This window comes from Halteromyces radiatus, assembly GCF_025201355.1.
Source record: "Halteromyces radiatus strain CBS 162.75 chromosome Unknown BX664scaffold_3, whole genome shotgun sequence".
Classification (NCBI taxonomy): Eukaryota; Fungi; Mucoromycota; class Mucoromycetes; order Mucorales; family Cunninghamellaceae; genus Halteromyces; species Halteromyces radiatus.
In genome coordinates this window covers 3,077,704-3,090,864 of record NW_026251689.1, presented here as the reverse complement: position 1 = coordinate 3,090,864, position 13,161 = coordinate 3,077,704, and the positions used below count along the sequence as shown (strand labels likewise).

The window sequence follows — 13,161 nt, the reverse complement described above, 5'->3', positions numbered from 1 at the left end:
CGGAGAATCATTTTCACACAGTTGCCAGCCAGGTAAGAATTTTTTGTTGTTGTGACAGCGGAGACAAAAACCTCTTTTTGTTTCGTCTTCTTTGGTTGATTCTTTCCTTTGAGGTTTTTATTCCTACATTATATCTCTTATTATGTCATATACACGCTCTCTTTATCGTCAGTTATTAAAAGAAATTCATTTACAGGTAACATCTACATTAAAGAAGAAGAAGAAGAAGAAAAAAAAAGGGTCTAATATGGAATTCTTTGTTATATAGTATACCAAAGCAGCCAACAGTGACATGTATGCCAATGAACTACGATCCATTTATCGACAAAACCAATCCATCACCGATCCTGCTACCATTACTTCTATGAATCAGACTGCTGCTGATGTTGTCAGCTTTTTGAAAGCATCTCGGCAACACAAGGTAGAAAAAAAAAATAGTCATCATAAATGAACATATTATTCTTAAACATTTTTCTTTTCTTTTCTTTTCTTTTTTTTTTAATAGGAACTTCGAGAAAAATATTCTAGTGTGGTCTTGGAACAAAAGAAAAAGATCGAAATGAGTGCCAACTTGGTAGGTTTACAATTACCTGAAGAATATGATCCCAATTCACCGAAACCTCTTGGTGGTACTGAACAAGCTGTCGCCGATCGTGTCAACAAAGCCTTTACCAATCAATAGAAACTTTTTTATTAGACATCTTTTGTTTTTTTTGTACTATTTTGAATCAATAAATTTCATACTTTTATAAACACAATGCCCATTCTTTTATTATATAATCTATTTACACAAATAATACTATTCTAATCAAACTATATAAAAAAAAATAATCAATTTTTGTACACTTCACGCACCAACATGGCTGCCACATCAAGATCCTATATATCAAAAAAAAAAAATGAGTTTCTTTTCGAATCCTTTTATAGATATATATATACCTGCCAATAATTCATATGAACACTAAGAGCACTAAAATAAGCATTTTCAAGGATGCCTTCTTGAAGACAAAAATCCACTCTACCAGTATTTGGATTCAACATGGCCAATTTCTTTGCACCCATGGATTTTTCATTTGTGAATTTCCCCATTTCTACCTTTTCCCCAGAATCATCATTATTTGTACCAGTATGAGTATCTTCTATCTTGTTCAATCCAAATCCACGCATAATTACACTATTGGTCCAGTTGGTCTTGAAGGAATCAAAAAATGCACCAGCACTTTTGGCCAAACCTGTTCCCATGTTGAAACTAGCATCTAAAACCCCTTTTAATCCTCCTTTGATATATGGAATAGGTACTGGTTTTTCCTTGGCACCATAATGTCGAGCTATCAAAGGCTCTAATCGATATGCCACAGGATCAGACTATATAAATAATGAAATAAGTCATCCAAATCAAGTTATATCTATTTTTTTTTTTTTTTGGACTTGCATTATGGAATATATTATACAAATTCTTCACCGCAGGGTAATAATAAGAAATAGGTATACTTTGATTGTTATCCACAAGTGAAGCACTACTTTGTTCCCATTCAGACATTCCACCTTGTGTAAGAGCATGTCTTGATGAGATTTTGAATCCACGTAATAATAAAATAATTCCCAATGGTGATCCTACTGCAAAAAAGTTTTCAACCGGGAAATCCAATATTGGTGTCTTTTTTCCCAAAGGTAATGGTAATCGATCCTTGGATTTGGTGAATTTTTCTTCCATAGGTGTCATTGGTTGTGTACTAAGAATATCAAAGGCCAGAAGGGACTGTAAAAAAAAAAAAAAAAAAAAAAATAGAATTCAATCAAATATGATCCTATATATTGTTTCTTTTTCTTCACTTACTCCAAGTGAGTGTCCAAGTATAGATACTTTGCCATTATTCTTAATAAAATCTGGATTGCGTTCCAAAAAGAGACGATAAACTCGATTGATTTCATTGGTAATAATGGCAGTCATTTGGTCACGGTATTTTTGAGTCATATATAAAGGAACTTAAAAATACTGTTATTGAATAAAAATATCTAATGATACAAAAATTTTCTTTTTTTTTCCATTACTTACTATCTAAAAAGACATCGGATACAAGCACTCGATACATAGGGATTCCTTGTAAAGTGATTTCATCCAAAGTAGGGCATCCATCTTCACCACCACGTGTACCCATATCAGCCTCCCTGTCTTCTTCATCATTTGCCATACCAAACGTAATACGTTGTCTCCATAAGATCGGTAATACCTGAATACCATTGGCCTTGTGAGACAATGTTGTTTCATTGACCAAAGGATAGCATGTTTTCATTGTTTTCCGTAAAAGGTTACAATCTAAAAATAAAAATATCTCATTTAGATATTTCTATATAATTCTTTCCTTTTTTTTTTTTCTATTACCATGAACAAATGTTTGTCCAAATCTTTCAGTCAGTTTTTGCCCAATTCTAATAGATAAAAAAAAATATTATTATCTACAGTTAATTCATCCTTCCTTCTACATTTTTATCATTTCTTACATACCCATGAATAGCAAAAATCACATGATCAATTTGTCGTAATTCCCCTTCACTTTTTTCATTTTCATAGTCATCAGTATGTTGTTGAGTCATTTCACGATCGGTGGCTTCTTCTGGGGATAGATTTTTAGTGGCATCCTGATCTTTTTGTTCATCCTTGATTTTTGTTGTTGTTGTTGCTGTTGTTGATTTTTTACTTTCACTTGCTTTCACTTGCGTATAACCACGTAATAATCGAGTCCCACCTAAATTCTGAGCATTGGTTAATTTGGTAATGATACTTTTTGCGATCTTGCTACCAGTCGTATCACTATCAACAAAAAAAAAAAAAAAGTTCATTTTATGATGTTTGATTTATAATATATAAATCACTTACTATAATAACCAGGCAGTATTTTCTCCAGTGTAAACAACATATTGTTCGAGATAGGCGCCTAATAGATTCCATTGTTTTTCTACAGGTTGGGACTCTAGAGCTGTTTTCAGTTTCGATTCTTCATGAGCGGATGTTGATTCAATAGATGAAGTGATATTAGTTTTGTTATCGATATTTGATTCTGGATGTTCATGTACAATTTCGTATGGTTTTCGCTTCCTAAGAAGAATAAAAAAAAGAAAAGGAATTTGTATGGTATATATTCATATATATTTTTTTTTCCAAAACTTACTGGTATCCAATTTCAATTTGTTCAGCCAAGTTTTCTTCACAAGGTATCCATTTTGATCCATCACCTTGTATAAACCAAGTTGCTCTTCGAATTTCGAAAATAGGACCTTCCCAATAGATCGGTGCAATAGTTCGTTTTTCTACATCCACTTCAAATAAATAATCTTCATTCACGGGAATTTTAGCACCTTTAATGTCATCCTACAATAATAACGAATAACTTAATATAGGCCATCTTTTTTTTCCTTTTTGGTGAACTTACTTGATAGGCTTTTTCAATAGCAGAAGAATCGCGTCCAGAAAAGGGAACCCAGCTTTTTGGTGATACCTTTGTCTTGGCTTGTGTAGTTCCTGTTGTTGTAGTTGTCGTTGTTGTTGCTGTTGTTGTAGTAGAAGTAGAAGTAGATGTAACAGTAGTGTTTTTTGCTTTTTCTTGACGAATAGATACTGGATCGATAAGAGGTGCATCAGCAGCATGATACCTATAGAAATATATTATTAATTAGTTTATTGTAATGTGATTCTTTTGTTATATTACCATCTGACTACCAGAGGAGGTGCACTAGGATCTGGCATCAAGTTCACTTCATGAGGTTGTTTTCTTTGATGTTGAGTACTTGTACTAGTCATCGGTCTTTTTTAATTAAATAAAAAAGAAAAGAAAAGAAAAAAAAAAAGAAGTAAAAGATTTATACAAAAATTGAATTTCGTACAAAAATGGGTGGCAAGAAATGACGGAATTCAAAATATTGTAAGGATAGAAAAATAGATCATAGAAGAGAAAAAACAAAGAGTTGTCACATAATCCAAATTGAATACAAGAAGAAAAAGAGAAAGAAAAGGAGTGGCAGTAGTTCCATTTACTATAAGAGATTTTTGAATAACAGAAAAAGAAATATATATATATATTTAGTCAACATATCCATTTTTTTTATATATTTATTTATTTTAACTTACCTGTATTAAATACATCCTCATGTAGAGGTGACAGCATATTTTAATATGTTACTGTCTACAGGTTGATTATTCATATTTGAATTGGAAATTTCAAAAAAAAAAAAGAAGAGAATGATTAATATACTGTATCATCTATCATCAATCATCTGAAAAAGTTGGTAATGTGCCATCCATTTTGGAAAAGATATTTTATTTTATAACATCACGAAACTATTTTCTTGTTACTCGAAAAAAAAAGACTATGAAAACCACTGTAAATTCATGTGAAAAACATCAATGGAGTCTCCCAAAGAAAGTGGTTTTACCAAATGATATGAACCAATGGAAGAAAACCACTTGTTTAATTAATCAAATTCGTTTTAGTATTGAATTGTTAATCATCTCGGATTGACATCTGCAACGCACTTGCACTACGCATGACATTTTGTCAAAAAAGAAAACAATCTCTTTTTGCCTAGATGACCCTATGTGTAACCGTTCCTTATCGAATTCACTGAAAATGGAATTATTATATATCATCATTCTGCATCCACCATACTCATACAAACACAAGCACTTACACACACATACAAATATATATATAAGGATCTAATGGTAATACTTTTATCATCTAAATAAATAAATAAATAAGAAGGGAGGATTCTGTATCTATGTGATCAACCTTATTTTGATCATATAAATTATATCATCTTTATTTCATCATCATAATACATTATATATAGGTTGTCTAGACTAATCTATTTGTTGTGCCAAAGTAATGTACGTAAAGAATTCCAATTATTTGAATCCTTATAAATATATTGCATAGAAGCTCTAAGAGAGGGTTGTAGGGTATCACCTTCCTTGTTGAATAACCACTAATAATAATAAAAAGAATGGATAAATATGCTTTAAATATATATTGTTATTATTATTCTTTACCATCACAGCACCCCATACAACAGCAGCAAAAATAGGATATGTATGTTGAGGAGCATCAACGATTTCACGTTTAACTGGTAATTTGACCAAAGCCATGACTACTCTAGAGAAGAGATAAAGAACAATCTAAAATAAAATAGATAAAATAAATATCATAATATATATATATATTCTGTTTTTACCTGTTGATTGATATTGTTATTTTCACCAAAAACATAATAACCACCAATAAGACCAGCAACAAAAGGATGATAATCGGCTTCTTTATTCCCATTCAATTTCTTTTGAATATACATCAATGTTTTATAAATGGTAGCAAAAGTACCCAAATTTTTTGCATGTTGTTTAGTAGCCTTGAAGATGTATCGAATTTTATCCTTAAGTCTATTAATAAAAGAAGTATGAATAAAAAACTAATCTTTTTTTTTTTATTATTATCAACTTACGGTCCAGATTTAAATAAAAAGGTCATTACCAAGGCATGAGGGAATCGTACTTTAGCACCATATACAATACCATTACGAAGACCTTTGACAATAGCAAGTATATCATGATACTTGGGATCAAGAATAAATTGTGTAATGGTATCCATTATGTATAATTTTCTATTAAACAAAAAAAAAGAAAAGAAAAGAAAAGAAAAAGAAAAAGTTAAAAGAAAAAAAAAAGGAGCCTATTTCAAAAATGAATTTTTGCTGACAAGCATGTGAAATACATGAGTTTTTAATACCCCACCACAGGTCCTTAGTATGCTGATGAATTGCCGGTGTTTGAAAAGAGACTTTTTTGCAAAATTTGAGATTTTTTTTTTTTTGTTTAGTCTCCCTTTTTTTTATTTTATTTAATATTTCAATATGTCTGATCACACAAAGTTCATTAGTACATATTATTCTACTGGTGAACCACCTGAACAACCTGATTTATTTTATCAATACAATCATAAAACAATTAATGTATATAGTCGACTACAAAAATACAATCTTATTAGTAAAATAACAACCGAAGATTTACTTTCTATATCAGATGAACAAACTGTAAAAACTATTGAAAATAATAATAATAAAAAAAAAAACATAGATACTAAATTTATATATTTATTTAATTTTATTATTCTTTAGTTGACAATACAACATGTTCTTGATGCTACTTTTCGACATGAACCTATTCTTGTTATTGTTACTTCAATACCATTAAAATCTCAAAATACAACTATTCACGTATTTTGGCACAATATTAATTCCAAAACTACTCGACCTGTTCTATTTGATTTACCTGTTATGGGTGATATATCTCTTATTAGTATGACTTGTACTCCATTGAATTTGGTAAGAAATAAATAAATATTCTTTTTTTTTTATTATTATTATTATTAATATATACTCTATTTAGGTGAAAGAAGATATTCATGAAATTTTAATGGAAGGACGTTTACGACACTTACTTGTCTTTGGAAAACGTGACCAATCAGTTCAAGCAGCATTACTTTATGAAGATCAAGAAAATGTCCGTGGCAAAGTGACTGAAATCCATTTACCTTCCAAAGTGAGTGGTGACATTACTGCCATTCATATATTACCTCAAAATGCTCATGACCTCCGATTTGGTTTCAGTGATCCTAGAATTCTCGTTGGTACAAGTAAAGGACATATTCAAATCTTACGACTTATTGCTCGCCTACAAAAGCAAACTCACAAACGTGTAAATATAGTAACAGCACAAACTTTAACTGAATTTGCCAATGATGATAAAGGTTTGTTCAAACATTTTTTTATAGCAATAATAATAATACTGATTTATTTTCTCTTTATATATCTAGCGCCAATTACTTATCTCAAAGCTGTACATGCACCTGTCAAACGAAAAATGGTGATTGCCGTTGTCCAAACTCATCATCCATTACCAAAAAAAAAAGTATCTGATCACAATCAAATGGAAAACCCTCATATTCGTGTATGTGAATGGTTTGGAAATTCAAGACGCAAATTTTCTGAACGACTTGTCCCAACAAAATTGGATTCTTATACCATTCTAGCTACTCGCATTATACCCACCACAAAGGATTATCGACTTGCTGTTGTCTTTCAATCAACAAAGAATAAACAACATGTTGAAGTAGATGTATGGTCTGTGAAAACTTGTATAGCCACATTAATAGCTTCTGGAGAATTAATAGAATCTGATCCACAAAATATCATCCAGGTAATTATATATATAAAAGAAAAAGATGGAATGTTACATTTCTAACGTTTTTTGTTCTATTTAGGATATTTGGCCTATCAAAGGAACAGATGAATATATTTTACTCTCTCAAGAAAAGTTGATTGAATCTGGTTCCTCCTCGCTTGGTACATTACAACGACAATACTGCATCACCACCGGTTTATTGGAAGAAGAGAACAACGATAAGATTATTCGACATTCTACTCCACCATTCAATCTTGAAATGCCTCTCGAACAATTATCGAAAAATACCCGATCTTCAACACCTTTGACTGATATGGAAGATAGTAAAAGCATCGATTTCAATTATGACACAGATATTCCTTCTTCGCCTTTGCTAGATATGGATCAAGATGAATCATTGGATCATATCGACGAGGAAACAATGGACGATGATAGTGCACCATTTACACCATTGGTCCCACCTGATCAAGATGAACAATTAGATCACACTTCTGACATCAATGATCATACTGATGAAGGAATCATATATGAAAAAAACAGTGGCAATGATAGTATACCATTTGCACCATTAGTCTCACCGGATCAAGATGAACACATAGCAGTAAAGGATGAGGGTGTAAAGGACGAAAACAAGGCATCTCCACAAGAAACGGGTATTGTCAACGATTTTGATGATGACGGCAGCGATATATTTTACGAACCTCAAACAATTATCGATGATAATAGTGATCATGATGATGATGATGATGATGATGACAGTAGCGATATCTATTACGAACCTCAGGGAGAACACATTGATGACAACAAAGATGTAGGCAGCACAATGGATGAGGACAAGGCGGAAAGTGTTACTATCGACAATACCAACATTGAAAACGCAGGTTTACCTCTTGATGAAATTCATCATGATCTGGAGCAACAGTACAACATTCCTAAAGTAGACAACATGGATAATGAAAATACAACAACGACGACGGTTGGGATTCCTCAAGATAAAGATGAAAAGAATATGGACACCACAACTCCATTGGATGAACACCATGATGATCAAGACGTATTGATTGCAACAGCTGAAGAGATTACCCAAAACAACGATGATACCGAAACTTCATTAGATAGACAACTTGATCAACAACGTGAACCTTCGATTGATCACGTCACTTTGATTGCAGCCGCTGGAGATAATAAGGAAAGCAAGGACGAAGTCATTCCATTGGATGAATACCGGGATCAGCGACAACCGGCATCTTTGGTTGATGATAACAGCAGTACACCGGTAACCAACGAACAAAATGATGATGAACTCATCCAACAACAATACAATACCACTCCCACAACGAATACAACTGTTGACACTGAAAATATCGATACTTTATCTTCCATCTCCAAAATGAAAGCAGGAACAGTTAGTGATGAAGATAGTGATGGTGCTGAACCGATTATGACAACAACAACAACAACAATTGATAAGATTGACGAGGAAGATGTAAACTTGGATACCAGCGATAATGATGTCAAGGATCAAACCCACAAAGATGTCAGTTTTGTACAAACAAACAAGGAGCAACAAAATGGAACGACATCCTTTTTCTTAACAGCACCATCATCACCAGCACCTTCAAGTTCTCAACGATTGAAGAATGTACGACAATACACTATGACACCAAAAGAAGTTTACCGTCAAAAAGTGGAAAAGGTCACTCATTTATCCATGTCAGACGGATTAAATATGGTGGTAAGAGAAAAAAAAAAGGAATGAAAATAAGAGATTTATTTTATTATTATTATTATAGCGAAAGGATGAACAATGTGAATTCAAGCAAGAAGAACGGTTCTTTATCTTTTTGGATATATTTTTTACAGCAGGAACGAAATTGGATATCGAAAAAAGCATTACGGCATTGGAAGATATGGAATTGGACATGACAGAGGAGGATTGGTTGATGCGGTATTGTTTTGAACACGAAGATCCATTGATGAAATTGCTCATTATGCGGTACAATGTCAAACACGAACAGTACGGATTGGTGATGTTACAAAACGACATGATGAAGCAACGCAAACAAGAGGATGGAAAACGGGATACGGATCATGGTAATAAGGAAAATACATTGATTCATGTTGTGGATCGTACTTGCAACAATCTGGCCAATATCTCACAGACAATGACTCATGGTGTTTTACAAGACTTACCTTTGATCATTTTTGGACGACCTCGTGGAAAAGGTAAAATCAGAAAAAGGAAAATATAAATAATAAAAAAAACTAAAATTAAAACTATATATCTGTGATAGTTGGTAATCCATTTGTGAAAGAACAAGAACCAAACTTATTGAAACGAAAAGGACTTCATTTGGGTGCTGATTTGATCAATCAAGTTCTGGACAAGAAACGAAGGAAAACATGAGAAAAACAAGAATTTTGTTAACAATTGTGTATTATAGTTCTAAAAAAAAATCATCGAAGTTTTTTTTTTATAGTGTATATTTTTTTTTTGAAATAAAAGGCATATGAACGTTTATTTTTTTATTTTGTCGTTATGATAGAATCCTTGGACTATTACGGTATTTTCTTCCATTCTCTCTTTTTTTTTTTCCTTGTTGATATTTTCTCTTCTTGCTTTATCTAGTTCTATGGATCTAAAAAAAAAATGATGATATTTATGATGGAAGTGAACATTTTAGGTCTTTGTTTGATGACCTTTTCATACAAGCTTTTAAGATAATAGAGTGGGGCAATGTTTGTTGTTTGATCAGTTCATCCGTCAATGGTCGCGTGCCTTTTTTTTTTTATCGTTGTACGAGATTATCTTGAACATAGAAAATAAAAAAAAATTCCATTTTCTTTCTTTTCTTTTCTTTTTTTTTTTTTTTTTTTTTTTTTTTTTTTTTTTTTTTTATTTATTCTTCTTAACAGCGTTCAATCAAGAGAAAGACGATCTTTTTTTTGTATCGTAGGTGAATGAATCATGTTGCAACAACATTATGACCAACAACCACCACCGAACACTCGATCATCACCCAGTTCATCGATTTCCTCTACCCCTTCTTCCATGTCTTCCGTGTCTTCATTCACTTGGCTTGTCTTTTTGGATGAACGATGGACACCTTTCGATAATGTAAATCAAGTCAAATTGGAACAAACTTTATCATTGGGTGGTACCTTTGTTGATATCGCCGATACTAATTTTCCTCATGTCAAACGAGTCAGGGTCTTTCCAAGAACAAATTATCTTAGTTACCTTGGTGTCAAATATCGACTTTCAAGAATCATGCAGCCTGATGCTTGGATGGATCATACTTAGTCATAATATAGATCGTCTCCCTCCTTTTTTTTTTTTTTTTTTGTTTAGTTATTACATTAGTAAACTCTTTCCGCTCCCCCCTCTTTCTCTCTATCTCTGTCTTTTCTTTATATATATTACTAGTACTTCCCTATTATATAAACTTTTCATAAAATATATAACTTTCATCATCATTTTTTTTTTTTAGTATTAACTTATCAATAGTATGATGATCATTATAGTTTCATCGTTTTCTTTATATTGTTTATTCTCGGTTAGAATCCTTTCATTTTTTTTTTTTGTGTTTCTCCACATGTATAAATAAAATCATCATATGACCTATACACACACACACACACACAATATATATATATAATATACAATAAAGAAAAACATACATATATATATAAATTCTCTTGTTTTGCCTTATAAGGAGGATATCTGTTGAATAAGGTCATTCACAAACAACAACGTGTTCTTCTCTTTCTTTAAATTCTTTGTGTTATTACATTTCTAGTATAACGACAACGTGGAAGTATACCTTCTAGTTGGTAAAAATAGAATAAAAGTAAATAATAATATCCATTAACAATTGCTTTTTTATTATTCATAATATTCATTAATTATTCTATATAATCATAAACTATATTAATAATAAATAAACTATGCTAAAAGTAGACTGGTATGATGCAGAATTCTTGTTGTCCTAAAGTCAAAATCAAAAAAAAAAAAAAGATGATCCTAGAAAAGCTAATGATAAAGACATAGATCTCCGTTTGTTTGGTTTTATTTCACTGTACCTATATATCATCCTTTTAATAACCATTCTTTGTGTTCTACAATATTCATTTTTTGTTAGTGGTGTTGAATAGCATCCTGACAGTTTCCTCAAACATTGATATAAAGAGAGAAAGTCATATTAGCAAACGAACCATGGCAATTTAATTTGACTTCTTTTTTTTTTACTATACCTTCTTTGATCCTTCTTCATTTGTTCGGTCTGTTTATACATGGCACGCTAAGTGGTTGAATGTAGATTCAATGATAACAGTCCAATGGCGTATGCCTATCAATGATAGCGGAAAAAAAAAGAAAGAAAGAGAGAGAGAATGTAAGTGAAAAGGTTATTGATGTCGAGATATACTTCTTGTACAGGATGAATCTTATATGCATAAAGAACGACCATTCATAATAAAAAGAGGAATACACTCTATTGGTAAAATGACGCCAACGAAAAAAAAAAAAAAAAAAAGTTTAGTGGGGGTGGGAAGAATCTACAAAAAAAAAAAAAGGAGGGAAGTGGACTTTCAATCTCGACCAATGAACTGTGTCCAATGTAAAAATGAACTTTGTTCATTTTCAGGGGTCATACGAGGGAAAAAAAAAAAGCCTTTTTCATTACCATTTGCAACGATGGTTTTATTTTTTCTAATAAACTATATAATATGAATTGAAAAATAAAACAATATTTTACTTGTTTCATTAAAAAAGGGCAATGACAGATAACAATCCATATTTTGTTTCATTATGAGATTATTATTATTATTATTATTAAAAAAAAGAAGATCTATTAATTGCAGATCAAAAAGGTTATCTATACTAATTATTACCATCTATAAACCTTAGATTAAGTCCAACGTATTATAAGGGCCATCGGAGAACAATAAGGACTGCATAAACAAAAGATGACGAATCAGATAATTAAAAAAAGAAAAAAAAATGATCCATTCTTTCCCATGATGATGATCTATTCAATCCTAAATAAGAGACCAAAGCCGATAATTATTACTTTTTGTCATTAAGCATTTGACATATGTACTACGTATCACTACCAAGAGTTCTCATCTGCGGAGATCCAACTTGATGCATGACTATAGGATGGAAAGTATCAGCATCCTTCCCGTTTTTGACTTTTTCCCTTTTATGATCTAGTTAATTAACAAGCATATAGAGGGGAAAGAAAAATAAAGTCTATGGTCTCTTGTTTTTTTTTTTTTTAGTTTATTTATAAAAAGTGAGTCATGAATTTTTAAAAGAAAAGTCGATGAATTATGTCATAGCGTTGTTCTTCAATGCCAGCAAGTTTAAAAAAAAAAAAAAAAAAAACGGGAGACAAACTAAAATTGGATGGTCTTCCGAGAATGGACAAGTGGCAGTTTATTTTCGTTGTAATGGAATCTTTTTTTTTTTTTGCCCCGCAATAACGAGGGACTGGATTACGGTAGAACTTTTAATCGGGTCTAAAGGGGCTTTGTTGTCAAAACAACCCTTTTTCATCAGATATCTCCTATGAAACAATATCATTCCTTTTGATGACTAACAGAAAAAAAAAAACTTTCTCACTACGCCTCCTTTTTGAAGATAATAAGAAAAAAAAAAAAGATCATCTATAAACCCCACCTCCTATTTTATTATTATTATTATCGTTAGCTTTATCGTGCACGCACATAACGAAAAAGTTTAATTCCGATGAACCCATTGATGAAAACAATAAGGGACAAAAGATCTCTAAATATGGTAGTGAAAGTTTTTTCTATTCTTTCCATGTACAACCTCGGAGATGAAAACTAAACAAGGGAGAGAAAGAAAAGAAAAGAAAAAAGAAAAAAAAATTGCATGTTTAACTACTCATTCCTGCCTGGTACAA

General features: G+C 31.6%; 5 protein-coding genes across 5 annotated transcripts; 3 read left to right on the top strand and 2 right to left on the bottom strand.

Annotated features, from left to right (window-relative positions):
* The first annotated feature begins 89 nt into the window (after positions 1–89).
* BX664DRAFT_378936 (uncharacterized protein) lies at positions 90–758 on the top strand. The gene is made up of 3 exons (XM_051548844.1): positions 90–196; positions 269–421; positions 506–758. The coding sequence occupies exons 1-3, from the start codon at positions 143–145 to the stop codon at positions 680–682; spliced, it is 384 nt and encodes a 127-aa protein (XP_051402122.1). The 5' UTR covers positions 90–142; the 3' UTR covers positions 683–758.
* Positions 745–3,825, bottom strand: BX664DRAFT_330292 (DDHD domain-containing protein). Its single transcript, XM_051544951.1, has 10 exons — positions 3,708–3,825; positions 3,432–3,651; positions 3,171–3,370; positions 2,879–3,097; positions 2,507–2,812; positions 2,384–2,430; positions 2,057–2,317; positions 1,838–1,986; positions 1,433–1,759; positions 745–1,365 (listed from the first exon to the last, which is right to left on the bottom strand). Exons 1-10 carry the CDS (start codon positions 3,797–3,799, stop codon positions 922–924), a joined length of 2,265 nt encoding a protein of 754 aa, XP_051402121.1. The 5' UTR covers positions 3,800–3,825; the 3' UTR covers positions 745–921.
* Positions 3,826–4,761: 936 nt separating this feature from the next.
* Positions 4,762–5,686, bottom strand: BX664DRAFT_278787 (peroxisomal membrane protein 4). The gene is made up of 4 exons (XM_051541420.1): positions 5,494–5,686; positions 5,230–5,431; positions 5,048–5,173; positions 4,762–4,983 (listed from the first exon to the last, which is right to left on the bottom strand). Exons 1-4 carry the CDS (start codon positions 5,637–5,639, stop codon positions 4,864–4,866), a joined length of 594 nt encoding a protein of 197 aa, XP_051402120.1. The 5' UTR covers positions 5,640–5,686; the 3' UTR covers positions 4,762–4,863.
* A 132-nt stretch (positions 5,687–5,818) lies between these two features.
* Positions 5,819–9,751, top strand: BX664DRAFT_385060 (uncharacterized protein). The gene is made up of 7 exons (XM_051549220.1): positions 5,819–6,081; positions 6,166–6,372; positions 6,437–6,797; positions 6,864–7,246; positions 7,311–8,966; positions 9,025–9,457; positions 9,526–9,751. Exons 1-7 carry the CDS (start codon positions 5,902–5,904, stop codon positions 9,636–9,638), a joined length of 3,333 nt encoding a protein of 1,110 aa, XP_051402119.1. The 5' UTR covers positions 5,819–5,901; the 3' UTR covers positions 9,639–9,751.
* A 392-nt stretch (positions 9,752–10,143) lies between these two features.
* BX664DRAFT_330284 (uncharacterized protein) lies at positions 10,144–10,550 on the top strand. The gene has a single exon (XM_051544950.1). It carries the CDS (start codon positions 10,200–10,202, stop codon positions 10,533–10,535), a length of 336 nt encoding a protein of 111 aa, XP_051402118.1. The 5' UTR covers positions 10,144–10,199; the 3' UTR covers positions 10,536–10,550.
* Positions 10,551–13,161: the final 2,611 nt, after the last annotated feature.

Bases quoted from the DNA above. Each gene is read 5' to 3' on its own strand.
- BX664DRAFT_378936 (XM_051548844.1), top strand. From the start codon at position 143: ATGTCATATACACGCTCTCTTTATCGTCAGTTATTAAAAGAAATTCAT. The intron at 197-268 runs GTAACATCTACA...TTTGTTATATAG, and splicing joins TAAAAGAAATTCATTTACAG to TATACCAAAGCAGCCAACAG. The intron at 422-505 runs GTAGAAAAAAAA...TTTTTTTAATAG, and splicing joins AAGCATCTCGGCAACACAAG to GAACTTCGAGAAAAATATTC.
- BX664DRAFT_330292 (XM_051544951.1), bottom strand. From the start codon at position 3,799: ATGACTAGTACAAGTACTCAACATCAAAGAAAACAACCTCATGAAGTG. The intron at 3,371-3,431 runs GTAAGTTCACCA...TTATTATTGTAG, and splicing joins CTATTGAAAAAGCCTATCAA to GATGACATTAAAGGTGCTAA. The intron at 2,813-2,878 runs GTAAGTGATTTA...TTTTGTTGATAG, and splicing joins AATACTGCCTGGTTATTATA to TGATACGACTGGTAGCAAGA.
- BX664DRAFT_278787 (XM_051541420.1), bottom strand. From the start codon at position 5,639: ATGGATACCATTACACAATTTATTCTTGATCCCAAGTATCATGATATA. The intron at 5,174-5,229 runs GTAAAAACAGAA...ATTTTATTTTAG, and splicing joins ATAACAATATCAATCAACAG to ATTGTTCTTTATCTCTTCTC. The intron at 4,984-5,047 runs GTAAAGAATAAT...TATTATTATTAG, and splicing joins TTGTATGGGGTGCTGTGATG to TGGTTATTCAACAAGGAAGG.
- BX664DRAFT_385060 (XM_051549220.1), top strand. From the start codon at position 5,902: ATGTCTGATCACACAAAGTTCATTAGTACATATTATTCTACTGGTGAA. The intron at 6,082-6,165 runs GTAAAAACTATT...ATTATTCTTTAG, and splicing joins CTATATCAGATGAACAAACT to TTGACAATACAACATGTTCT. The intron at 9,458-9,525 runs GTAAAATCAGAA...TATCTGTGATAG, and splicing joins TGGACGACCTCGTGGAAAAG to TTGGTAATCCATTTGTGAAA.
- BX664DRAFT_330284 (XM_051544950.1), top strand. From the start codon at position 10,200: ATGTTGCAACAACATTATGACCAACAACCACCACCGAACACTCGATCA.